The following is a 27,690-nucleotide window of genomic DNA, read 5'->3' as shown; positions in this document are numbered from 1 at the left end:
AGCTACAATAAGAAATGATAATGATTAGATTAGGGTTAGAATTTCAATAGCTCAGTTGATTGAAAACTACTGGTTCTCCTGCAATTTTTGGTGCAGTGGCTTTGGACCACGGAGACCTGAGTTCAAATCCTTATTCAGTCACAAAGTTTGCTGGGTTACACTAGGACAGTCACTATCCCTAGGTATGAATCCCAACCCTGTCACAGAAGCTTGCTGGGTGAGTTTGGGTCAATCACACAGTCTCAGACTTAACTTATCTCACAAGGTTATTCCAAGCGGGCAGCCGTGTTGGTCTGAAGCAGTTGAACAAAGCAAGAGTCAAGTTGCACCTTTAAGACCAACCAATTTTTATTTAGAACGTAAGCTTTCGTGTGCTCTTAAGCACACTTCATCAGACGAGAAATCCAGCACAGTGAGCAAAGCCATACATAGCTGAGCAAAGCCATACATAGCTTTACTATAGATTTACCATGTTGCATTCTGGGCCACTGCCTACCAGCTAAGGAAGGCTCTGCTCAGCTATGTATGGCTTTGTTCACTGTGCTGGATTCCTTGTCTGATGAAGTGTGTTTAAGAGCACATGAAAGCTTACGTTCTAAATAAAAATTGGTTGGTCTTAAAGGTACGACTTGACTCCTGCTTTGTTCACAAGGTTATTGTTTGGATACAGCAGAGGATAGGCAAATGATGTAAACCACTTTGGGTCTCCATTCAAGAGAAAGCTGGAGTATAAATGGAGTGAAGGAAGAAATCTCAGCCTGACCTATGAAGAAGGAAAAAAACATCTCTCAGAGGGCTTAAGAGGGAGGATTGGCTATTAATGAAATAAAAGTATAGAGATCACCTGTGTGGTATCTCATCAAATATAGGAATAAACTAACACCCCACTGCAAGTTTCAGCATCTTTCACACAAAGCATAAGGATCATTTTTTTGATCATGGTGCCTCAATGAAATCTAGCCTTCTCTCTCTCTCTCTCTCTCTCTCTCTCCCTTGCACACACAGCCTGAAAAATAAAAGGTAAGAATATGCAACAGTGTATCAGTAGACAACTGTGCAGCTAACTGTGGGTAAGTGATGCTGGAGTTATACCCACGGGGAGTACTGGATGCAGATATTTGAGAAGTGCAGTGCTATGCAGAAGTACTCCACACTATTGATTTCAGTGGGCTTAACCCTGCATAACTTTACACAATGAGCCACTCAAGAAGTCCTGGCCTATTCACAGGCAAAGAACACTGTCAATCAGAATGTGAGTGAATACAGCTGGCTTTTTGAATAGAACCTCCCAAGAACAGTCCCAAGATCGTCAAGGCAATGCAGGAAAGATACAGTAGAGAAATTTTTCTTTTGTGTCTTCTAATATAATTATTCTCAAGAGAAAAATATGTCTTGTGTGCCTCAATAATAACAAATCCCCAAACTCAGAGACGGAAAAAAGCAATAGCATTAGCAAGGATTGCATTACCAAACTGAGAACAGGGTATAGGTCTGAAGGCTATGGGGAGAGAAAGAAGCAAAGGAACACCTTTAAGGCATATACATAAAACAGGACAAATTAAGCATTTGTACACACTGGGATATTGGTTTTTCCTCAGAACATCACATTGTAATTGTACTTGGTTCCAACATGCAGAAGAAGGAACAGGCTATGCAATAATGAATATTTTGCCAGAATTGCCTTCATTTTCTGAAAGCATCCCAAATCAGTAGTTGTCACAAAATAGGAAACAGCAGCTTTCAATTTCCACAGGACTCATAATCAGATCGGATGTTGTGTATTAGGAAAAGTGGTAGGAGGAGACTGGATGAGAAAGGGGGGTGGATGCTTTGAGGCATGCTGACCAATTCCAAAAATCTGTGGGTTGTAACTTTCTTAATATGGAGGCCAGGGATGCTGCATACTACTTAGGTTGTAAGGTGCTGGGTAAAAATTAGATTACAAAGTACGCTAAGATGCTCATGGGATAAAAAGATAAAAATAACTGAAAATATAAATATCAGCCGTTCATCAGAACCTTCCTCAGTACTATTCAAAGCACAGGTCATTGTAAGCCTTTGAAAAACACAGTCATTATAGCAGTAGTCTAGAAAGAGGGTTACAAAAGCAGGCATGAGAAGCATCAGATATAAAATCCACATTCTGCAGTCTAGAAGCCATCAATCCTAGCAGTACTTTTAACCAACCACACAGTTGCTTTCAGCAAAGACATGACATGATGAAAAGCAAGAAGGAAAGGATCAGGAATCTTGCCTCTAATGCACACAGCTCCTGCCAAAGAAGCACTCTTGTTAATTAAATCTACGCCAACAAAGATGTATGTGCACTTCTAGGAACAGAAGTCCACATTAAATATATGAAGAACAGACAAGTCATACACTTAAGCTGTGCCAAATGTGAATATTTTGGTACAAAGGGGGAGCTTTCAGGGCCCAGAGGATTCTCAGAACAAAAAGACATAATATTTTAAATGTTCTGGCACTGGTTAGCTGCACATGACAGCCACTCTCACTCACCAAGGCAACTCCCCGCCCCCCCCCCAAAAAAACCCCTACATGCGGGAGTGGTCTTAACCCCAGGGTACTCTGTGCTGGGAGCCCCAGCTGCCATACATGCAGCCAGCTGTCCCAGATGCTGTCATGAAACTCCTGCCACCACAGAGTTATTGCTGATCCCACCACTGCCTGAGACTGGGGGGAGATTAGCTGTCGGGAGCCCCTGACCACTATCTGAGTGCTTCTGGGCAACTCTTCCTGGTACCCTGGGGTCAATAAGACCATCTCTGAGTAGATGGAATACCATATGTGTCTTGTAGGCTATGTTTGGCTTGGTGAGCCCAAGTTGTGAAGGCCTGTTATACAGTGAAATGCAATGCCTTGCTCAAAACATTAGGCATCAAATGCAGCCATGTAGCAGCTGCTAAGGGTTTTCAATTGATGGTATGATCTGAGCCATTTTCATTTATCACTTTCTTTGTAAATCTGCGAAAGCAGTAAAATACTGAGGTGATATGATATCCTAGAGATCCATACCTGCCAGAGCAAAATTCTACTTCCACCCAAAAATATGACAGCCAGTTTCCTACTGTTTTAGTAAGGATGCAGACAATCCAAGCAAACTGCAAGGCCTGAGTTAACCAGGAAGTCTTCCCTCAAACCGCACAAGTGCTGACGTCGGTAAAACACTAACCTTCATCACTTCTACCTGCAGGTCTTCGTTGAGGGAAGGAGTTACTCTGACTGCATTCAGCATCTGATTAAGCAACTGCTTGTCATCAGAGTCTGTTGTCATGGTTACAAATCTCTCATCCGACAGTAGCTTCTGCAAGAGAAATGGAGCTGTTTAATCTCAGAGACTATTGATTTGCTTGCCACATAATACTGTTATAAAGAGTCATATTACATCTAAAATACCTCTTCCAATTCTGGTACCAACAGAAACTAGGTATTGATGGATCATACAAGCTCAGTCGATGCATATATGTACATCATTTAATTTCCCATTGCTTGATTATCCAAGTGAGTAACATGCATGTGTAAATCTGCCCTGATTATTGCTATTGTCACGATGGGTCATTTGCCCCAGATTCAATGCTGTTGGGGAGTGGGGGAGTGAGCTTTGCTCCAGTCTTTTCAGTTGTCACTGTTTTGTATTTCAAGTGCATCAGCTTTCACATGCCAGATTTTCCTGTTGCATTCCCCCAGTGTTTTATATACAGTTATAGGAGTTGGAGATTTACTTGTTTTTTTTAATGAAAGCTGATAATCCAGAGTATCCAGCACACAGATTGTTATATTATTATAACAATATTTGATTGTTAATTAAAAAAACAAAAAGCACCCCAGGGGTAAAGTGGGAAATGGCTGCTGTAGTGACAAACCCAGGAAAAATGCCTGCTGTGTAGGCTGGATTGAAAAAAATCTGAACTTTCACTCTCACATGGCTACTACACAGGTTCTGCTGAGATTTTTCTAAAAACTTCAGAACAAAACCAGTTTAGGAAGGATCAGAGAAAAGCTGGGAAACACTAGGAGGTAAAGAAGTGCATCACAATGCTGTGGATAACTAGGAACAATCCCTCTGCTTCCCAACAGCATTGAACACACAGGGTAGATAATCCAGGACCAGTCTTCAGCTTTTCCCAGGGAGAAGCACTACCCACCATAGTTTCAAACCAGAACTGGAAAAACAGGTAAGCTCTCACTGTTTACGTTTCACCTTAACAACTGTAATATATAGCTAATGGGCAAACCTGTGAGCCATGTTAAAACAGAAAATACAAGTTGTGAAGGCAAATGAGCAACTCTGTCCTGTGCTTGCCAACCAGCTAAAATATTCATGACTGAGTAGACTGCCCTCTGGACATCTAACAGACTGAAGTTCACAGCAAGTCAAAAGTTCCCTCTTTTCTCCAGGTGTCTAAGCTTAAAGTCTTTACACTTGGAATGCATTTAAAGCACTAAGATCCTCAGGACTCCTGTGGTATTTCTGAAACTGGAGGCCTCTATTCAATAACTTCATCAGCTTGCAGGCATGAGGTTGTAGGGATCAATAAAGAGGCAGATGCTGCACACAAATCTCATCTACCAGTATGTAAGACTTTTCCGGTATGTACTGTGTTAATTTTTCTCCCACACCCTTCCTGAGTGCGCTGTGATTCCATGATGTGGAACCCTCTACACTACCACATGGGCATCCACTACAGTCTCTTTCATTCACCTAGGTGGGCATACTCTAGATACCCTTTTCCCAAAGGTAGACTGCTAACTGGGTTCTATCTACCTAATATCTGATGTTCTTGCCAACTAGAATTGCAAGACCTTTCTCACCTCTAAATTGTGCAGCTGTTCTCACTATGGAAGGGAGGAAGAAATCAATTCCTATAACCCATGACAAATGGAATGCTGTCCTAAATGCTGAGCCAGACCTCAGCATCACATAATCCTTAAAGAAAGACACTACCCAAGAATTGTGTGTGTGCATATGTATAGCTGAACACCTTGCTAAAAAGCAGCATATGGAGCAATTGCACCATCTACCCAATCCAAACCTGAACTGTACACTTCTCTAGAACTAAGCAAGAGTCAAGTTGCACCTTTAAGACCAACAGAGTTTTATTCAGAATGTAAGCCTTCATGTGCTAGAAGCACACTTCATCAGACAATAGTATGGAATGGCAAGCAGTCCTAAATATTGAGAAAGTGGGCAGTGAGTTAGTATGTAGAGTCATGGAAATGCTTTTTATCAGATTGGGGTCAGGTGTTTGTTGGTTTATGTTAACTGAGCTGAAAAAACAACGAAGGGTAATTAATTTGGAATAGCACATTGATGTCCATGTACTAAACCCATTAAGTATCCTGGGTGTGAAGTGCAATAAATGAGAGTCTGTTGTAATGTTAGCTCTGGATTAAAAGGCGGGCATAGGTTTCTCAGAGGTTTGATTTAAACACGTAACACACATATAAACATAATTCTAGTTTGCCATTAAAACAGACTCTCATTTATTGCACTTCGCACCCAGGATACTTACCACCAGACCCCAACTTGTGACTCGTTTAATCTGGTAAAAAGCATTTCCATGACTCTGCATACTAACTCACTGCCCACTTTCTCAAAATTTAGGACTGCTTGCCATTCCATACTATTGTCTGATGAAGTGTGCTTCTAGCACATGAAGGCTTACATTTTGAATAAAACTTAGTTGGTCTTAAAGGAGCAACTTGACTCTTGCTTTGTTCTACTGCTTCAGACCAACAAAACTGCCCACCTGGATCTATGTAGACTCCTCTGCACTTCCACCATGCATTTAAGGACAATGTATACCCACACAAAATATGCTACTGAGACTCTTACCATCACTCCTGTCTTATAAATAGGAAATATAACATAGTGTCCATGTGCTGTCCTTTTTATTTACCCTTAAAATAATCTATAGGAATTACTTTGCATAACATAGCAGAAGAGCAAAGTACTCCATTTTTAAAAAATTAAAAGACAAAAAATAAATGGGAAGTGCTGTATAAAAGACAATAAAAATGAAGAACACTGGCATGAATTTAAAGTCATTGTACTACAATAAACCAGGAGAAAACCAGAATACTTAAAAGACAATTATGCTAAATGCCATAAATTTTGTAGCATGAAAAAGAAGTGGATTATCAGGAAATATGTTGTTTCAAGACTTTCTATGTGGCAGTCCAGGAAGTGTCTGATAAACCCTCATATCTGTTTTTGTCATCTTTTGCAAATATGCTTTGTACAGCAAACAGGCTGTGATTGTACTCTGCAATCTGCAGATTTAAAAGTCACATGATACTGAGCTGATATAATGTGGTAATAAACACATACACTTCTCCACGTCTTGTTCCGAATTACACACAGACTACCTATTTCTTTGATTCTGTGGTCAACCACTTTGATAATTCATGGAAGGATCCAAATGGAGCTGAAAGTCATCCCAATATACCTGCATCCCTGCTAGAGCATGCTGTGCCAGCTTCACATTCTTGCTTTCCAAAGCTAGTTGAAGTGGAAGGAGACACTTCTCCCTGGTGTTCAAAGAAAGAGAAACACTGTTTAAGACTCAGCACTGCAAAATCTGATATTTGGTAACCTTTAAATGTTGCTCTTGACAGAAATTCAGAACATGTATTATTTTTCCCATTCACTGAAGAAGTCATGAAAATAAGAGCTGGTGTACACATAATGCTACAGATACACACCTGTTACCTGTATCTAAAAGATCAGAAGAAGACTGTGCAAGTTCAGGAATTTCAATCTCTGGTTCAAATTCCTACCTTTTTAACCATTGCTCCTTATTAACTAGTATTTGAATTCAGAGTCTGAATATGCTTAGAGGGAATCCTGGTTAACATAGATTCCAATGTGCTCCTTAACAGCAGTTAAGGTACACCTTAACTCAGGGGTCGTTTTGCAGAAAAATAGGTGGTAGAGTTCATCCAGGGATTGTTATGCAGCTGCACCTACTATTCAATCGACTAGTAGGAGGTGGAACTCTCAGAAAGGTTCAGGAGCTGTGCTCCTGTGAGCTCCCACTGAATCTGAGGCCTGCCTTAACTGCAATATTACATCTTCACTGTCCCAAATTTAAGTTATTTCCATCCTACTTTCCCTCATATGGACTGAAGATGGCTTATAAAGTCTTGACTGAGATGTTGGGTATGACAGAAGCTAATACTTTGGTGTTCTTCCTCTAAGCCAGATTGGTCCAGAGATCCTGGAGGGTTTTTTGCCTTCCTCTAGGTATACAGTGGGGGGGAGGAAGTCACTGGGGGAGCTGCAGGGGAAGGTAGTTGTGAATTTCCTCCCTTGGAGGGTTGGACTAGTTGACCCTTGAGGCATCTTCTAGCTTTGTTTCTATTTTATCTTCCCTGCGTGGCAGGGAAAGGAGCAGAATACAAATTTAATAAATTGATCTGTTCTCCACCAGCAGCAAAGCCTGGAGTGAAGGGTCACATAACATGGGTTGACATACTATAACTTCACTATTGATCACCAGATGATTGGCTAGCTTCACTCCCATGCAGCACTGCTCCACCCTAAACCCAACTGGCTCCTGGTTTTGCTTGGCTTAAACTGTGGGTTTGTGCTAACTACAGTCCTGTCTTATCCCTGGACTGCTCTTAAACTTATGTAGAAAATACAGTCATTTTTAGGGAGCTATGGCTGATTTTAAAAAAAACCCCAACACCAGTCATCTGGAGCTCAGTTCCACAACAAAAGGCAGAAAGAGCTAAGGAGAAAGCAAAGCAAGAGGGTTTTTCCCATAAAATTTTTGAAAATTGGTTAGTAGTGGGAGAGGGCAAGCACAAATAGTTAGTCTTGTCTACAGCACAAAAAAGTCTGGCACCAGCACTAAATGTAATAACAGTACTTCAAATGTGTTCACTGAAAAAGGTGACCGAAACAAGATTGCCATTACCTGGGATTTCTCACATGAATTTATAATTATCCTTACTGGAACTCATCTTCTGGAATTGGACTTCTATGCACTTACCTGATTTTCAGGACATTGATGAACTTTTACGTTGATGAACTTTTGTAATAAGTGCGGTTTTATACTGTGTGGATTCTTTGGTGTGAGATGATAACAAATATGACACACAACTTTTGTAGTTTTTTATTTTTATTTATTAGTATTTAGTGTCACATTACAGCAATTTCTTTATAATTCTTGCCTTATATTTACCAGGGATCAGGCTGCCCCAAAAGCTCTCCAGAATAGCTCTGTCTCATAGCCTTCCCACAAACCAAGGACAGTAGAAGCTCCTTCACCCAACCCCTTCCAGAAGCTGTCAGGCATGGGGCAGCCACTGAAAAAGCCTGAACCAGGATCACTGCAGAACATGCCTTAGACAAAGTGGGCACCAACCACAGACCTTGCTGGGTAGAATAAAAATACCACATGGGAAAATGCAGGAAGAATCAGCCCTTCAAGTATGACGGCCCCATTCTCATGAAGAGCTTTAAAGCCATGCAACCCTTCCCCTCCATCATACAGACATGATTTTGAATTATTCATAATGGTTTCAATGTAGTGCCTCTCAATGAGTTTATTTATCATTTTACATCAGAAAGGTTGGTGTATGGCATAAGTATACATATCAAAAAGCTCCTGTCACTGCTTATTTATATGTTAATTTTTGCACTGGTTAAGAGATAAATTCATCTACCACCAATGGTTAAGAGATAAACACTTATCTCTTAACCACTGTTGGTAGATGAATTTATTTCTTAACCAGTTGCTTTCTATACTGGCTCCAATATTCAATCAAATGGAAGTTTCAAAATGATAGCTGAATAATCAGAACTAGGGGAGATGTTAGGCTAGGGCTAGGAGTGGATGTTTTATTATAGCAATGACAACCAGGGCTATCTCTATATTTATTTATATTCAACACTTCAATGATAGCTTTAATAAAATTATGAAAACTGTGAAGAGGCTAGGATTAGGTTTTGTGGTAGCAGTAATTAGAAAATCTGGGAATTAATAAGAGAAACTCTGAAGACTTTTGAAAAGCATGCCTGGCCCCTAAGTTTTTGGGATGGTTTCTACAGCCAAAGAAAATTTGTCAAGACCTGATATATTCAGATCAGTAGCACTGAAAATAAGCTGCTTATGTATGTATTTATGTGTGTGTGTGTGTGTGTGTTAATTTCTAGTCTGCCCTATCCTGCAAGTGGGCTCAGGGCGGTTCACAACAGACTTAATCAATAACAATAAGCAATAAAATTAGAAATAAACAAATAATTAAAACAATTAAACAATTAAAACAATACAATTACTCCAATTCAGGTGGAAGACAACTAATCAGGCCATAGGGCAAACAGAGCTGGAACCGATGATGTCCCAGTAGGCCCGATAGATGATGGAATGCTGTGACAGGGAGGCCAGACTTGATGTACTATGGGTGTCTGCTGCCTCACTCGAAAGCTTGGCGGAACAGCTTCGTTTTACAGGCCCTACGAAAAGGTAGTAACTCAGGTAGGGCCCTTATCTCCAGTGGAAACATGTTCCACCAGGCTGGAGCCAGGGCAGAAAAAGCCCTGGCTCTAGTTGAGGCAAGATGGACATCCTTCGGGCTGGGGACAACCAGCAGATGGTGATTAATTGAATGAAAAGTCCTTTGGGGCGAATATGGGGAGAGGCAGTCCCTCAGATATGTCAGTCCCAGGCTGCACAAAGTCAGTACCAAAACCTTGAAGCAAATCCGGTACTCAATAGGTAGCCAGTGCAATTGGTGAAGCACTGGCCGTATGCTTGCCTGTAAAAGCAATAAAGTTAGCAAATGCGCTGCTGCATTTTGCAGCAGCCAGAGTTTCCAGATTAGCCTCAAGGGCAAGCCTGTGTAGAGTGAGTTACAGTAATCCAACCTGGAGGTGACCATTGAATGGGTCACTGTAGCCATGTCCTGAGGGGAGAGATAGGGTGCTAGCTGCCTGATCTGCTGAAGATGGTAGAAGGCAGATCTGGCAACTGCAGTGACCTGGTCCTTCATAGAAAGGGAGGCATCCAAAGTCACTCCCAAGCTCTTCACCTTCTGGGCTGGCATAAGTAACACACCGTCCAGGGCTGGGAGCCAGATATCCGACTCTACTCCATCTCAGCCAAGGTACGGGATCTCCATTTTGGTTGGATTAAGCTTCAACCAGCTCTGTTGCAACCACCCAGACACGGCTCCCAAAGCCTCAGTCAGAGGATCTGGGGAAGAGTCTGGATGTCCATTAACAGATAGAGCTGGGTGTCATCCACATCCAGCACCAAACTTCAGGCTAACTTGGCAAGGGGCCCATATAGATGTTGAACATCATTGGTGAGAGAACTGTCCCCTGAGGGACACCACACACAAGTGAGGAGATCTGCTCACCAAGTGCCACTCTTTGTCCCTGACCATGGAGAAAGGAGGAGAACCACTGTAAGGCAATCCCCTGAACTCCAATGGTACCCCTCCTTCAAAGTTGACATTTGAGGCAGGTTGTTTCCTCCTATTGTGTGTGTTAGAATGCTGGACTAGGACCAAGCAGACCAAGGTTCGAATCTCCACTCAGCCATAAAGCTCTCTCTGCAATCTTGGGCCAGTCACACACTTTCACTGTAACCTCCAGGGCCAGCACATCCCAGTAGGGCAAGTAGGCAGACACCTGAGGCACTACCTGGCCTCAAGAGCAGCCAGTGGGTGCCCCTCCCTGTGGGCACCCTGCCGCCCCCTCCCCGCTCACCCTTGCTGCCTGCCTCTCCACCACCCTCTTCCACCTCACCACCTACCTGCAGGCAGTGGTGGTGGAGGGAAGGGGCACCAGGGGTGGCATGGCAGTGCAGTGATGGGCACACTTGGAGGCACTCAGAGCCAGGCTCCAAGTGCCTCCAAGTGTACACACTGCCCCACCAACCCTGCTTAGCCTTCCTAGGTCTGTGCTTCTAGTGGAAGCACCAACCCGGGAAGGCTGAGTGGGGGTGGCATGGCAGTGGGTGCACTCAGAGGTGATCAGTGCCACACTGCCTGCTGCTGCCCCCCTCACAGGATTTGAAAATAAGATAAAATATAAGGATTCGAAAAAAAGAGCAGTAACTTTACAAATCCCAAGCACTCCTGTCATTTTGGGTCACTTGGCAAGCATTCAGACTTTCCTATCTCTTCAGTAGTACAAGAAGCAGACAGATTCCAATAAAACCAAGCCAGCTAGTGGTTCATTACCACTGACAGTTACCTAAAGCCTTTATGGCTCACTGCATACCTACTGTGCATCTCAGCCAAATGCTCGTCATTTGTAGTCACATCCTTTAACTGATAAAAATTAAATTTCTCAGTAAATCTCTGAAGCCAAGCACAACATTGCAACCAAATGGATTAAAAACAAGGACTGATTCAATTAAACTTCCTATTCTTGAAAAAAGCAGTGAACTGAAAATCTCATTAATGCTACCATAGCTTCTCTGTTCCCACTAAAGCATCTAACAGCCATAGATAGCATTTCCAATCCTTTTTCCAGGGATTTTTCAAAAATCATCAAACCCCAATTTAGCAAGAGGGCAAAACCCACATCTTAAAGTTTTGTACAAAGAGAGTCCCCAATGTAGTCTCTGGCTTCTTCTCAGGCAGTTGCCTCAGGCAGCAGGTGCAAGTCAGAATAGACAGTACTGGAGAGACCAGTGGCTTAATTTGGTGCAAGACAGTTTTCAGTTGAAAGCACCTCCAGTAGTGAAACAGCAGCAATATTCAGTGTCTCAGGGGCCATATGAGGCTACTCTAACATGCCTTCTAGTTCTTCTGAGCACTATTCCCTACCTGCTTCACGTACAAGGAACGTTGGCCTTATAGGGCTTGTGTTTGGCAGTTCCCATCTCATCTTTTGCCATCTGTCTTTCCCAGCATCAGGATCTTCTCCAGTGAGTGCTCCCTTCTCATTTGGTGGCCAAAGTATTTGAGCTTCAGCTTCAGCATCTGACCTTCCAGGGAACAGTCAGGGTTGATTTCCCAAGGGACTCTTGAGATTCTTCTCCAGCACCACAGCTAAAAAGCATCTATTCTTCTGCAGTCGGCCTTCCTTATGGTCCAACTCTCACAGCTATACATTACTACTGGGAATACCATAGCTTTGACTATATTGATGTTTGTTGGCAGGGTGATGTCTCTACTTTTTATTATACTGCCTAGGTTCGCCATAGCTGTCCTCCCAAGGAGCAAACGTCTTTTACTTTCATGGCTACAGTCACCATCTGCAGTGATCTTGGAGCCCAGATGGTAGGGAACACCAAAAACAGGGCCTTTGAAGATGATCATAGTGGTTGGATAGTTTTTACTGTAGCATACAGACAGCCTTGACTTTGCAATTGGCCTTTCTTACCTATACTACATTCCCCATTCCTAAAATTTTATTCTGCCTGTCTTGGAAACAAAGGAATTGTTGCCTTAAAATGTATTTCAGTGATCCTTGTTGCTAAAGAGATTAATGCACCATGCTATTTGTACACTAGTTGCTGCTAATTGCTTCCAGATGTAATGTTTGATATCAGTAAACTAGACATAATTGGAATCTTCTCACTTTCCTGAAGGGGCTGTAAGATATAGCCCAGAGTACTTCTAAACAACTGGATATGTTCTAACATAACATAAAATAAAAGAAATAATGCTGATTCTGATTATTGGAGCTTTATGATTAGGAAAGCTGCTGTCATCTTCCTGAAGCATCTTCCTCAAGTTGTTTTTTGCACAGTTTGAAGAATTCCTGGACAAAACTGCTAGAGAAGTTATTAACATGTAAATGCCACAAGGGCTTAGCACTGATATTTCCCACATTCTGCGTCTGAAATTGGTTCAGCTGCCTACCTTTAGCTTCCAGGTCTGAGAAGCTGTCAGTAGGAATGAGATTTCATGGCAGGCCAGGTAAAATTTAGAAGGCTTGCAAGGTCACAGAAAGACAGCCAAGGACTAAGAGAATTAGATAATAAAATAGAAGTTCAGTTACTTCATTTTAGTGTAGAAGAACGTACATGTGAAGAGAATCATAATGGCTCATTAACTCAAGATCTGAATGAAAATTGGCATGGAAATGATAGCTGACACAAATTAAATCCCATTTTCTGACATCTGCAGAATATGAAACACTACTGGCTGTCCTCAGACTCAATGCAGCAGGCAACTAAAGCATACAGCACAACACACTTGGTCTGGGCTGTGTCCTGCTTCCATTTTAGGTTGGTTTTTTTTTCAGGTCTTCTGCAACCTTTTATACAACAATAGTAAAATATATGCAAGTGACAGGGAGCAGTAAAGCAACCTTTCTTATATACCATCTATACATCATCTTAAAACAGTTTTCTTTAATACTTTGAATGTTGAAAGTTTCATAGAGTTCTTCCACAAATATTCCCAAGTTTCCATCTGTATTTCTTTATTTACATTAATTGCCCATTTAATCATTTGTGATTTCACTACTTCATCTTCTGTAGACCATTGTAGAAGTAATTTATATACTTTTGAAATTAATTTATCATTGTCTCCAAGCAGCACTTTTTCAAATTCTGTTTGCTCTTTCCTTATTCCTTCAGTTTTAATATCATTCTCCACCAAGCTCTTTATTTGTTGCATTTGAAACCAATCATATTTATGATTCAACTCTTCAGCAGTTTTCAGTTCTATTTTGCCACTTTGTATTTTTAAGAATTGATTATATGACAACCACTTTTCTTCGCCTATCTCTTATTTCTTATATAATGGTGAGAGAAAAAACCGTCCATCTTCTTTTTTCCATAATACAAATACACGTGCCAGCCAAATTTATTTCCGTGACCTTCCAACACTAAAAGTTTTTTGTTTAACAACATTATCCATTCTTTCATCCACACTAAACAAACTGCTTCCTGATATAATTTTAAATTCAGCAGTTGAAACCCATCTCTTTCTTCCGCATCTGTCAAAATTTTAATTTTAATCCTTGGTTTCTTCACAGCTCACACAAATTCTGAGATTTTCCTTCACCATTTATCAAATTGTTTGCCATCCTTCACAATAGGAATAGTTTGAAACAAATACATTATTTTTGGTAAGATATTCATTTTGATTGCAGCTATTCTACCCAACAATGACAAATTCAGCTTATTCCATTTTAACATGTCTTCATCCATTTTATGCCATAACTTCTCATAATTATTTTTAAACAGATCAATATTCTTCATTGTTATCTCCACCCCTAGGTATTTTACCTTAGAGGTGACTTCACAACCCGTTAGTCTCTGTAATTCTTGTTGCTTGTTCATCCGCATATTTTTACACAGAATTTTTTATTTTTCTCTATTAATACAAAGTCCTGCCAACTCCCCATACTCTTGTATTTTAGCTAGTAGCAAAGGTGAAACTTGTATGGGGTTTTCATTTATAAACATTATATCATCAGCAAAAGCTCTATATTTGTAAGTAAATCCTTTTATTCTTAATCTTATTTCTTTTTCTTCTTGGATCTGCATCAATAATATTTCAAGAGTCATTATAAACAACAATGGTGAAGCAGACAGCCTTGTCTAGTACCTTTGCTAATTTTCATATCTTCTGTAAGATCTGTGTTTATAAACAACCTTGCACTTTGTTCAGAATATATTGATTTTATCATTCTTATAAAGTTTTCACCCAGCTCCATTTTTTCCATTACTGCAAACATAAAGTCCCAATTTAAATTATCAAATGCTTTCTCTGCATCTGCAAAGAATAATGCTACTTCTTTTTCTGGATGTCTTTCATAATATTCTACAATATTTACAACAGTTCTAATATTGTCTCTTATTTGTCTTTTGGGAAGAATCCCTGCTTGATCTTCCTTTATAAAGTTTATCAAATGTTGCTTAAGCCATTCTGACAAGATTCTTGTAAATATTTTATAGTCATTATTTAATAGCAAAACTGGTCTATAATTTTTTACGTTCGTGACATCTCTATCTTCCTTAGGTATCAACGAAATACCATGTGTTTGGTACTTTCCCTTTTATTCTTATCGTATTCATCAACTTCTGCAATTTTGGTATTAACTCATCTTTAAAAGTTTTAAAATATTTAGCTGTATATCCATCAGGCCCAGGTGCTTTTCCATTCTTCATTGCGTTAATTGCTGCTTCAATTTCTATTTTTTTCAATTGGATCATTCAAAATTTTTCACATATTTTCAGTTAAGGGCTCTATTTTTATCTTTTTTAAATACTCATCCATCTTCTCTTTCTTTATTTTAACACCTTTAAACAATTTGGCATAGGACTTTAAAAATTCTCTTTTTATTCCCTCTTGAGTAATCACTTCTCTTCCATCTACCACAATTCTGTTAATAATTCTATTTTCTCTCTTTTTCTTCAAATGCCAAGCCAAATACTTTCCCGGTTTATTTGCTCCCTCAAAGGATTTCTGAAGTCTTTTCAAACTCCATTCCACTTCTTTATTTAACAAATGTCTCAATTGAGTTTGTAATATTGTAATTTCCCTTAAAATTTTCTTTTTCCCTGGCCTTTTTCTCAACTCTCCTTCCTTTTTCTTTATTTCATTTTGAATGTCCAACAACTGTTTTTCTTTTACTCTCTTATCTTTATTATTCAAAGTAATCAACATTCCTCTCATTACTGCTTTATAGGCATCCCAGACCGTCTGAAAGTCAATATCCTCTTTGTCATTCTCTTGGAAAAAAGCTTTAGTTTCATTTTCTAGGTATGTCACTGTTTCTTTATTCTGTAGCAAATCTCCATTCAATCTCCATCTTCTGACCTTCTTGGACAATTTTGTAATCCACATTATTGGGTTATGATCAGCCCCAATTTTAGGTAAAATCTCTATTTTCCTTGTTATAAGACCTAAATCTTTAGTTCCCCACAATATGTCAATTCTAGAAAAAGTTTTGTGTCTTGCAAAAAAAAAAAAGTATATTCCCGAACTTCAGGGTTAAATTTCTTCCATATATCTTCCAGATTTTCTTGTTTAACCAGTTCAAAAAAAGACTTTGGCAATTTTCCTTCTTTACTATTGTTTTTTTCCCCTCCCGACCTGTCCAATGAGTTCTTAACTGTTCCATTAAAATCTCCCATTATCAAAACTTGGTCATAGGTCAATTCAGCAAGCTGTTGTATAATGTCTTTAAAAAAAACATCCTTTGCACCATTAGGCGCACAAAGTTCCAATAACAACGTTTTTTCCCCATCTAATATTGTCTCTACTGCTACAAATCTTCCATCTTTATCTTTAAATACTAATTTTGGCTCCAATTCTTGTTTAATATAAAAAACCACTCCCCTTTTCTTCTGTTCAGCCAATGAAAAATATTCCACTCCCAATTGTTTGTTCCATAAAAATTTATAATCCTTTTGTTTGATATGCACTTCTTGCAAACAAATTATATTACAGTTTTGTTTCTTAATCCAATGAAATGTTGCCCTTCTTTTTTGTGGTGAATTTAGTCCATTTACATTCCAAGACAATAATTTGTAATCCATCATGGTGCAAATTCTTTATTTTCTTCAAAAAATCTATGCATATTCTGTGCATTTGTAATTGTGATTTTTTCCCCTGGAGTTCAAAGCTCAAGCCTTCAGGTATTATCCATCTAAACCTCATTCCATTGCCTCTCAATTTTTCTGTCAACTTTTTATATGTTCTTCTATCATTTATCACTTGCCTTGGCAACTCCTTCATGATTCTCACTCTACTGCCTCCCACTATCAATGTCTTTTCAAAGTTTTTACTCATGATCCTTCCCACCATTTCCTTTGTCATATATCTTATGACAACATCTCTTGGTAAGTTATTTTTCTTGGCATAAAGTGAGTTCACTCTATACATATAGTCATACATGTTTTTGGACTCTTCAGGGTCTTCCTCTAAAAATTCTGCAATTATTTTTATTATATATTCTTTTAAATCACCATCGTCCTTCTCAGGTACTCCTCTCAGACGTATCTGAGTCTCCATCAATTTGCAGTCATGGATTGTCACTTTTTCTTGCATTTTCAACAAGGTGGAATCATATACTTTCATTCTGCCTTCTACCTCCTGCACTTTCTTAGATGTTTCCTCTGTTTCCTTTCTGAGATCTTCCATATCTTTTTTAATCTCTGCAATATTTTTTTCCGACTCATTTATCATCTCTCACCCCTTTCATCATTCTGGCTCCATTGCTTCCAATTGGTCCTGCATTTTTTCCAATGAAGTAGCCCTTGTACTATGTGTTCAGACATTTAAAAAAGAATGAAAATTTGGACCTCACCAATTTCCAATTCGACTATCAGATTCAAAAGAGTAGGACTTGCCCTTTATAACAAGCCCAATAACGCCATCCTCGGAGCTAAGTTAAGATATTTGTTTTTAAAGTTTTTAAAACTTCCAAAATGGTGGTTGCGATTTTTTACTGCTCCTTACCATTTTTCTCCCCTTTTAAAAATATCCAAGGTTCACACAAATAATATGACCAATAGTATTTAACTTCTTACCCTCTTCTCAGTTAACTCCAATAATTTTTAATGTCCCGAATTCTTTAAAAACATTGTTTTTATTTTGACCTCCCAGCAATGGCCGCCGATGTTTCTCAATGGTAGTAAATTCCTAGTGTAGGTTTTCCTTCCGCTACTTCCTGCTTTTGTTGCCATGAAGTCTCATTCACACTGGTAAGGCGATCTCATGATACTTGACGTACTTCCTGTCTTGCTTGAATGTGCTGCAGGTCTGTAACAATGGTGCTCTTTTTTCAAAACTGCAAGTAGACTAAACAATAAATTCCTTTCCACTTTTTAGCACTTTTTAACACTGTCTTTTATATTTAGAAAGTCCAAATTTCACCTCTTCCTCCCCTCTTCTTCCAGACTTTCTAGATTTTCCTTTCCTACCTTTTAAATTTATTCCATTAAGCTGTAAATAGTTCCGGAATGAAAGATAGTAATTTGTACCTTCTCTTCCAATTATCCAAGTTCCCCCTGGTCTTGCAAAGCTTTAGATGTTTAGCAATGTCCAAGAAGGAATGGATCCTGTTGAGCTTATGTCAAATAAATGACTCTGAAAACTTCTGCAGATGATGAAAATGCAACTCTTCCCGGAGACCCCTCAAAGCCTCAAAAGAGAACCCCCCCCAGGAACTCCCTTTTAGCCAAGGTAAATCTCGTCAAAGTTTCCTATGCATATCTTGGACTAATCTCTGACTGAGAAAAGTAGGTAGTAGGCATTAAATTGCCTTCCACTACCCCGAACAGAAGTTCCAGCCTGCTCCCATTATGAGAAGCAGTTCAGCTCGACATTTTCCTCCCCCGGAAGACGGAGTCAGCGAACTAGGTGATTGCCTAGGGCACCAACTCCTAGCAGGGGTAGGGGGTGGGTGCCCCCTCCCAGCTCACATGGTCCCTGAGCATCTCGCTCATTTTTTCTTGGCTCTGAGGGATCAGAGGAGTTCCTCTGATCTCTCAGAGCCAAGAAAGAGCAGCATTTCCCTTCCTCAGCATCCTCCAAGGGCACTGGGGAAGGGAAAGGCTGAGTGATCTGGCCCTGCTTGGCTTTTCTGCACCGCAGGAGGGTTGAGTGGGGGGGGGCATGTTTCCACAGAGGGCTCCTCAAGGGGTTCCACCATTTTGGTGGACTTTGATCCACTACCAGCCACCTTGCCAGCAGGGGAAACCCCACCCCTCAAAAAAGGAAAATCGTGTGCAATAATGTCACTTCCAGGTAATGTCATCGCGCCAGGGGATGCTCCGGTATTTGAGCAAATTCTACGGTTTTGAGGATGTCCCCAACATGATGGCATCACTTCCAGATGAAATCACTGCACTCAGGCATCACACATCTCTGCCGACCCCCAGAATGCCCCCCCCAATCCCTCCATTGGATGGGCAAGGGGACCTGGCAACCCTATCTGCTACTGAGATGGTCATTCAAAGTACACACAATAAAAAAAAGTTTCCATCTTAGGCTAGTGCTACTGCTTAAGAATTTCCACCTTGTAGAATTCTATGGAGCTACTCTGATTGCTTGCTACTGGGTCCTAAGTGTTGGGTCACGAGCACCTATACAGAGTTGCTATTTTTTGCTCATTTTTTGGACAGATCTGCACATATGTCTACTCCCCTTCCTCCTACATGCATGATTAAAGGAGCAACAGTGTAGCTAGGTGAAGTCATTCATCAACAGACAAGATTTCTTTTTAGAACAGATGAAGGAGAGTCCTTGAATAATTAATTAACACACCTATAATAATAATTATAACATTGAACAAGAGCATGCTTTGCTTTCAAATAAAAATGTCTGGTGTAATTATCTGATGGAGCACTAACTCCTGCCTGAGCGGGTGTGTGCCTGAAGCTGGCTAACTAGATACCTCGCTTCAAACTATAAATTCTGTGTGGACCTTGTTATTTTTTTTAATGCACAGACATAGTGGCTAGTGTCAGACTGCAAGTGGGCACAACTGGGTTCAGATTGCTATGGCTGGGTGACCTTGGGTCCATCACAATCTCTCAATCTAACCTATATCACAGGGTTGTCATGTGAGGATAAGGTGGATGAGGAGAGAATAGTGTGATAAGTGACTGTGAGTTCCTTTTGGGAAGAAAAATAAGATACATTAAAAATAGGGCAGGATCAGAGTAAGTGACTGATCTTACTATTATATGATTTTATTTATTTATATTTCGATTTGTATCTCACCCTTCCCACCGAAGTGGCTCAGGGCGGCTTACTACCCCATCTAAAATTCTCAGTGTCGGTTAGTTGTAAGCCAGCCGGAAGAAGACTGTCTTGCAGGCCCTGCGGAACTGCCCAAGGTCCCGCAGGGCCCTCACCTCTTTTTGTGCATCTGCCAGGTCACCAACATAAATAACCCCAAAGAAACAAGATAGATCTGGCTGCAAAATGGGGGTTGGATATAGTTGCTTTGTGTAGACATACTAATCAGTTTTATGGTAGTATTCTCTGCTCTTTGCCTAGCTCTTTGCCTGTATTATCAATCACATTTTGATTTAACACCACTCAGTGTAATAGCTTAGCATACTCAGCAACTCCCAGATGGGGCTATTGAGAAGGGAAACATGGCACAAGAACACACAACATCAGGGTGACTTTAAAAGGCACGATCTCATTACTAGCTTTTAATTTGGGAGCCCTAGGTAGTTCTCAATTCTCACATAGTTTATAGTGGACTTTTAGACCCATGGCAGCTTTTGCTACAGTTACAGCAATCCTTACCCACAAAATAACACACACACCCCATCCAAATCTTGGTCTAAAGCTAAAAGCAGTGAGACAAGACTACATAATGTTATCTGCTTGGCACGCACAATGCAATTAGTGCCAGATGGCCGGCAAACTTGCTGTCGTCTGTAGCAATTATTAAAGCTGCCATGAACAAGAGGGAGCAGTCAGTCCTCTGAAGAATAATAGGAAACAAATCAGAGGTGAGGTAAGAATAGGAATGATGACATCAACACTTGACGCACAAGGCTACTAAGCTAAAATTAAGGTGTAAAGATTACTAGGGAGAGGTGTTCAAGATGGGTTAGGGAGGACATGAAGCCAAGCTGAACAGAGCAAGTCAAAGCACAATCAACCTGTGGCCTCCCTATTTGATTTGATAAATTATTTTAAAATTATTTTTACTATTATTTATTAAACTTCTCACAGTGGATTTAGTTAGCCAATAGTTTTATCTTAAACTCAAATATGTCTACAAGATGTCCAGCAAGTTTTTTTGTTAGTATACCTGGTTTTGCTTCCTATTGGTTTAACTGTTTGAGACCACACCTTTTACTTTCCCCCCCCCCCTTTGCCTAATTTGCCATTCTGCTAGATCTGGCAGCAGTAACAAACAAGGTTTGACAGGTCTTCATCAAAACTAGGTTTATTACGTCAAAACTAGGTTTATTGCGTCCTGAACTACAGGAGAGGAAGAGGTCCAAACAACCCCAACAAAAGGCACAACAGCCTCAGCAATGCACAACACATTCTCTGGAAAGGTTTCATTTATAAAAATAACATTGAGAAAGCAGCTGAGGCTTTTTTTTTTTTTAGGTTGTTCTTTCAAATGAAAATTTGACGGAAATGAACTGAAACAACAGAAAATGAATACTCCATTTAATGGGGAGAAGAGTCGAGAAACTGTTAAATTGTTTCACTGTCAGTACAAACCTAAAGTTTACATTACAAGTATTCAGTGTTTGTTTGTGGGGTTTTTTTTGGGGGGGGGGGGTAGCAGGAACGCACAAGAGCGCAGTTCGGGCTGGCTTGGCATCAGGGGGTATGGCCTAATATGCAAATGAGTTCCTGCTGGGCTTTTCCTACAAAAATAGCCCTGTGTGAAACAATGCTGATATCAGGGGTGTGGCCTAATATATAAATGAGTTCCTGCTGAGCTTTTTCTACAAAAAAAGCCCTATATGTTTTAAAAATGGGATATTTTGGGGCTATGATGCTTAACCTTAAATTCTGTCATATCAACTTTTCATTGGACAGATTAAATTATAGCAAAAAAGGAGAGAGTACAATATCAGGACAAAAACAAATTAAAGATACAAGCTACATTGTGGTCTTTATCTAGAAAACCTGCTCTATGAGAACGGAATTCTAAGAGCAGGATCTGGACAATTTACAAATTGTTATTGCTTTTCTGTATTATGAAATTTGCTACACATAGGGTTGCCAATCCCCAGTTGGAAGCAGGGGATCCCCTGGTTTGGAGGCCCTCCCCTGTTTCAGGGTCATCAAAAAGCACCCAGGGAGGGGGAGGAAATGTCGCTGGGTACACCATTATACTCTACGGAGACCGATTCCCATAGGGTATAATGGAGAATGGATATCTGGAGCTCAGGGGGGACTGTTTTTTGATAATAGAGACACCAAATTTTCAGCATAGCATCTGGCGTATCCCCTCAAAACACCCCCCCCCCCATGTTTCAAAAAGATTGGACCAGGGGGTCCAATTCTATGAGCCCCAAAAGAAGGTGCCTTTATCCATTATTTCCAAATGGAGAGAAGGAATTTAAAAGACACAAAGTCCCTTTAAAGGTGATTGCCAGAAATCCCTTTGGAGTTCAATCATGCTTGTCACACCCTTGCTCCTGGCTCCACTCCCAACGTCTCCTGGCTCCACCCCCAAAGTCCCCAGATGTTTCTTGAGTCAGACCTGGCAACACTAGCTACACTGAAAGCTGTGTTTCAACTGCCCAGCATTTTAGTGAGTGTCTAGCATAGGTCTGATGTCTATAAAATTTGAAGTCAGTTAAACAAAAATGCAAATACTAACACCCTCAGGAAATCTCAGTTGCATGGTAGGGGACGGGGACGAATTTAGCAGAAACATAAAATGAAACAAAATCCTAACCCAGCATAGGGGTCCCAACCCCCCCGCTCTAGCGGGGGACCCCAGGTTTCCGAGCCTCTTCCCCCGCTCCCCCAAAAAACGGAAGCGGGGGGAGAAGCAGCGTCCTCCTGCTGCTGCTGGCGGCGTCGGGGAGGATGCTGGGGGTGAACAGCATCACCAGCGGGGGTTGAGGGGGCGAGGCCGCCGCGCCGCTGCACTGCACGCCCAAGCGCTTGCATCCGAGCAGCGCCCCCTGGGCATGCAGCCAGCAATGCGCCCTCACCCTGCGCGCCCCTGCTCGGCTCACCCGCTACGGAGGCTCCAGCTCCGCTCCCGACCGCTCAGGCTCCAGCGTGGAATGCGGCCCAGCCAGGTGACAAAGGCAGGCGATTGGGCCCCCGCTCGGCCCCGCCCACGGCCGCCTCTTCCTCCTCCTTTTCGCGCCTTCCCCGCCGGCCCGTGCCAAGTTCCCTTGTGCGCTGCCGTGCCAAGTGCACCCTTTGCGCGCTGCCCGGGGCGAGCCCCGCGTGTGCCCGGTCCGGAGCAGGTAGGACCAGCTGGGCTTTCCGGGGAGAAGGGGGACACCGGGCCTGGCTGGAGGCGGCCGCCAGCTAGCGATAGGTCTGCCCGGGCCAAGTGGGGGGTGGACTGGGGCTGGGCGCCTGGCGCGTAAACAGAGCCTCGGGCAGAGGAAGAGGTGGCTGCAGGCTGCTGTCTCCATGCGGGGTTGCCAAGTCCCACTCAAGAAATATCAGGGGATTTGGGGTGGGGGGAGCCAGGAGCAAGGGTGTGGCAAGCACCATTAAACTCCCAAGGGAGTCCTGGCGCTCACATCTGCACGGACCTCAACGCCTTGGAAATGCCTTCCCTCCACTGGAAAGAAGGAAGCAGATAGGCGTGCGGAGAAGAGGCAGCAGCGCTCGCCACGCTCCCCGGCGCCGTTTCCCCCTCCCCCCTAGCTCCACCCCAGTGTCTCCTGGCTCCACCCCCAAAGTCTCCTGGCTCCACCCCCAAAGTCCCCAGATATTTCTCGGGTTGGACTTGGCAACCCTAACCCAGCAAGAACAAAACTATAAGAAGAAACAAATGAAAGATGCAACAGCAAGGAAGAAAAGAGAAATTATGTTTGTCTGTAACAGCAAGACTGTGCAATATAGCATTACTAAACAGCCACACAAAGAATTAAATTAGATTATTGGCATTGCACACATATGGTCTTTTGCAGTAAACCTTAACCCATGCCTGTGAAGCTGTGTATCTGCATGCATTTAAACACTCATCAGCTGAATCTTCTTCATCAATACCTAATGTTTGCAAGTTTTTCAGATGAAAGCAGATTCAGAGCATATCTAACACATCTGAATATGGCTGCTGCATGAGTTCTCTCTGCTGTTCCCATTGCCCCCATCACAAAGACAGAAAGCTGAAGAATATGTTCAATAAAATGTTCAATAAAAATCTTCTGTCCCATAAGAATTCCATTCATACAGAAGACGAACACATCAAAGAGAACAGATGTATACTCATTTTGTACACAAATAGAGGTTTTCTTTACCACAGGGAATTATTAAACAAGGGACTTAGCCACCCGTGCCCAAGAACTCTAGCACATAATTTCCCTGAATAAATAAATACCTAGCATTAATGAATCTCTTTAGAACAGGGGTGTCAAACTCATTTGCTAAGAGGCCAGATCTGACATAAATAGGACTTTGCGGGGCCGAGCCATGTGTGTCCTAAAATGTAAGTGGAAGATAGCAGAGATATAGACTTTATAGAGAACACAGGCCAACAGAATTAAAGATATCATTTTAAACTTAAAATGCAAACTTGGTTAATACTCTTGAAATATTTTGTTTAAAACAGAAGGGGGGATAGTGGGTGATAGTAGGATTTTGCAGTGCAATTTTAAAAATAAAATATTAAGAAAAAGCACAAAGATCACAGCAGAAACTTAAAAATAGATGCTCTCAGCCTGGGAAAACATGAAATGGGAAAGCATTGCAAGCTCCCCCCGCCCCCCGTCAGGTCTATTCAGATTAGCAATGGCTCTCCAGTGTAATATCCCCCTTTGGCTGTGGGTTCCCAAGTTACAGTACTCCCAAGGCACTAGTTCTCACTCCATTGAGAAGAGACAAAGCTGACTCAAACCATCAGTGCTTGATTTGCAACAACACAACTTCAAGAAGCTTCAGCTGGCCATAGGAATGCTGGGAAGTTCCTTTCCATTGAAGCACATAGACAAAGTATATATGATTAGTTCTAAAAGGAAGGCAGAAGAATGATTCTGTGCCAGCTTTGCTACTTGTGTCCCATCCTGGCCAATGCAGCTCCTTTAGCCTCCATCCTGCCTTTGCTACTGTCTACTAACAGTGCTTCAAGTCTCAAAGTATGATACAGTCCTCTCTATGCAGGCTCCAGAGACACAGGTTGTTCCCTGATCCACTACAGTGAGTGTCTTGATAGGAACACAAAGTAGAATATTCCTTCCAAACAGTAACATGGAAATGACATGTAGCTAACTTGAATTTTCCTTCACTGCTGACCTCTTCCTTGCAGAGCTTTTAACAATGTAGTTAACAATGCAAATTGCTCTGGACAGCAATTAAACCCCATACCAGTGTATTGCAGAGGTACACTAGTGTAGTACCAATGCCACAACAGTTTAAATTAGGCACTGGAGCATCCATACTGGCATCATAATGGGGGGCATACGAGGGAAAGAGTGTGGTCTATTCAGTCTCCTAAGTGTCCTCAGCTGATCCCCTGGCATTGGCATAATGTTGTTTATGTGTTTTTTATTGAATTGTTTTATCATTTTAAATACTGATTATAATTGTTCAATGTTTTTATGTCCTTGAGGAACCAGATTTATTTTTATTTTTTATTCTAAGCACTTTATATTCTGCCCTTTGGGCTCAGGTCGGATAACAACGTTCTAAAAACAGTATAAAAGAGTTTAAACCAAATCAATATGAACAACACAGTTTAACAGATCATAATAAGTTACAAATGGTGGCTCAGTTGGGCACATATTAAATATATTGAGAGTCTAGAACAGTGAGTAAAATAAAATTAATGTTATAGCAGAGGTGGTATCACAGCATAGGGCCAGTCGATGGAATAGGATGCCCGCTGCCTCAACCAAAGGCCTGGCGGAATAGCTCCATTTTGCAGGCCCTACAGAAAGGTATCAATTCAATGATGGCCTGGATCTTTAGAGGGACCTGATTCCAACAGGCTGGGGCCAAGGCCAGAAAGGCCCTGGCCCTGGTTGAGGCAAGCTGGACGTCCTTCGGGCCAGGGATGGTCAGCAGATGTTGTGTGCTGGATCGCAGTGATTTCCAGGGCACATATGGGGGCAGGAAGTCCTGTAGATTGGGTGGAAAGGCAGCATAAAAATGTTTGAAATAAATAAATAAATAAAAAATTATAAATTATGCTTGTAAAAATGAACTCACTTACATAGGCATTGCACAGATTAGGATACTACAGACTGTCCCCATCCCTGCCGTTCCCTTGCCCTTACATTTGTTGTAGCCTTTAGATTGTAAACCTTCATATGAAATTCATGCATTTTTCTCTGCCTTTCTAACTACAAGCTTTCCAATAACAATAAATAATTAAAGTGAATGAATACAAGTGGCTCATCAGAGAAAAAAGTCATCGTCAAAAGAGGGAAAGAACATTGTCAAAAACGAAAGCTCTTTCCTATTGAAACACTTGCAGCCCTTTCAACCCATTTTTAAAGAGTTATTTTTCTCTCCTCCAAACAACAGGATAACAATGAGCAGCAGATCACTCTCATGGGCATTTAGGTGTTCTGTGCTAACAGCCCCTCATCTGAAGCTGTTCCATTTCACCCCAGTTCTCCTTTCAGCCAACAGCATATGGGTAGTAGGGTCTTGCTCAGCATATTGGCTTCAGGCTCCACAAAGGCACAACTTCCTACTTACTGCAGTCTGTGAGGAAGGTTTTGTAGTTGATGGGAATGGCAAAAATGGGAGGGAGTCATCAGTCAGTTTATTATAAGACAGAAAACCTTATACAGTCACAGTCATGCAAGTGGCAAACTTGGATATGAAGGCAAACTTTGTATCTCCAAAAACACTGAATAAGTATATTGTCATCGCAAACATATAACAAATTGTGAACAAAATTAGTCACACATAAGCAAGAAACATATATTTGAAGATGTTATATACAAGTGAAGGACAAGCAAGGACTTACGGGGGCATTTCATTCTCCCCTCTCCCACTGTATCCTCTTTCACTTCCCAGAAACCCCATGTAGCATCTCCCATTTGCCTGTTTCTTTCTCTCTTTCCCAACCACCATATGCCCTCCATCTTCAGCTTCTCGTCCCCTTCCCCTAGAAGCCTCTCATTGGGAAGACTCTGTGCATTGTTGGCCTCTGAGCCAGGAAGAATTGCACAGTAGGGAACCTGTGCACTATTTCTTCTTATTATTCTCATGGCAGCCCCCATACTCTCACCTTTTCTTGCCTCTTTATCTCCTTCCCTCTCACCAAGCGAACTACTTTTTATTTGCCTTCCATCTCCAGGTATATTTATTTCCTTCATTTATATCCCGCTTTTCTCCACAACGGAGGCCTCCTCAACAATCCTGTAAGGTAGCTAGGCTGAGAATGTGTGACTGGTCAAAGTGTGTGAGGATGCAAACCTGGATCTCACAGATCCAGGTGAGTCCAAAGTTCTAAGCACTACACCACACTGGCTCTCATATTGCTATGCTGGCAGCCACCAGCACCAGAAGAATGATAAGGTGGGAGAAAAGAATGAAGGTAGTGGAGAATGGAGGAGGAGGATTCATGAACAAGCAGCTGTGAAAAGAAGAGGATGCAAATCCATGAGGTAGTGGACAACAGAGCCAGAAGGCTGAGTAAAGTAGGGAGAGGAAGAATGAGTTTCCTCTCCCACCAACTGCACAGAGTCCCAATGGTGCCCTCAAAGCTGGAATTTGCAGGAATCCTTTGCAGGAATCCTTAGAGTGAAGAGGGCTGTCAGTAGAACAGCCAGGACTGTCTAAGCAGCTTCTAAACAAACCTTAGGATGCCTGCAAAACTGGGAGGCATGGTTGGATAAAAGAAGGGCTGCTGGGGTTGTCCCTCAGCACAGAGAAGAATGATTCCACCCCCACTTTCAGATCTGTGGTCTCACACAGACACAGAGGTAAGTAGATAAACTACAAAAAGGAAGGGGAATTGGAAGTGCTGGGTGAGGAGTCAGGGAGATGATCTGAGGGGAACAAGAAGATTGGGGATGGAAAGAGACAGGGAAGACGAAGCAGACAGCTATTGAAAAGGGTAGGGAGAGGTATGGTCTGGATGGATCAGCTGGATGTGAGGAG

At 41.6% G+C, this 27,690-nt stretch overlaps 1 protein-coding gene across 1 annotated transcript in view; it reads right to left on the bottom strand.

The window, feature by feature from the left end:
• The window catches only part of ARFGEF3 (ARFGEF family member 3), a 152,763-nt gene that overhangs the window by 114,405 nt on the left and 10,668 nt on the right, over positions 1 to 27,690 (bottom strand). The window contains exons 3-4 of the mRNA XM_060240126.1: positions 6,468 to 6,549; positions 3,191 to 3,322 (exon numbers count right to left, since the gene is read on the bottom strand). Of these exons, the coding sequence (XP_060096109.1) occupies positions 3,191 to 3,322; positions 6,468 to 6,549 (214 nt within the window). The remainder of the gene's footprint in view (positions 1 to 3,190; positions 3,323 to 6,467; positions 6,550 to 27,690) is intronic.

The sequence above is a fragment of the Heteronotia binoei genome, chromosome 1 (genome assembly GCF_032191835.1).
Source record: "Heteronotia binoei isolate CCM8104 ecotype False Entrance Well chromosome 1, APGP_CSIRO_Hbin_v1, whole genome shotgun sequence".
NCBI lineage: Eukaryota > Metazoa > Chordata > Lepidosauria > Squamata > Gekkonidae > Heteronotia > Heteronotia binoei.
This window is presented reverse-complemented; position numbering and strand designations above follow the sequence as displayed.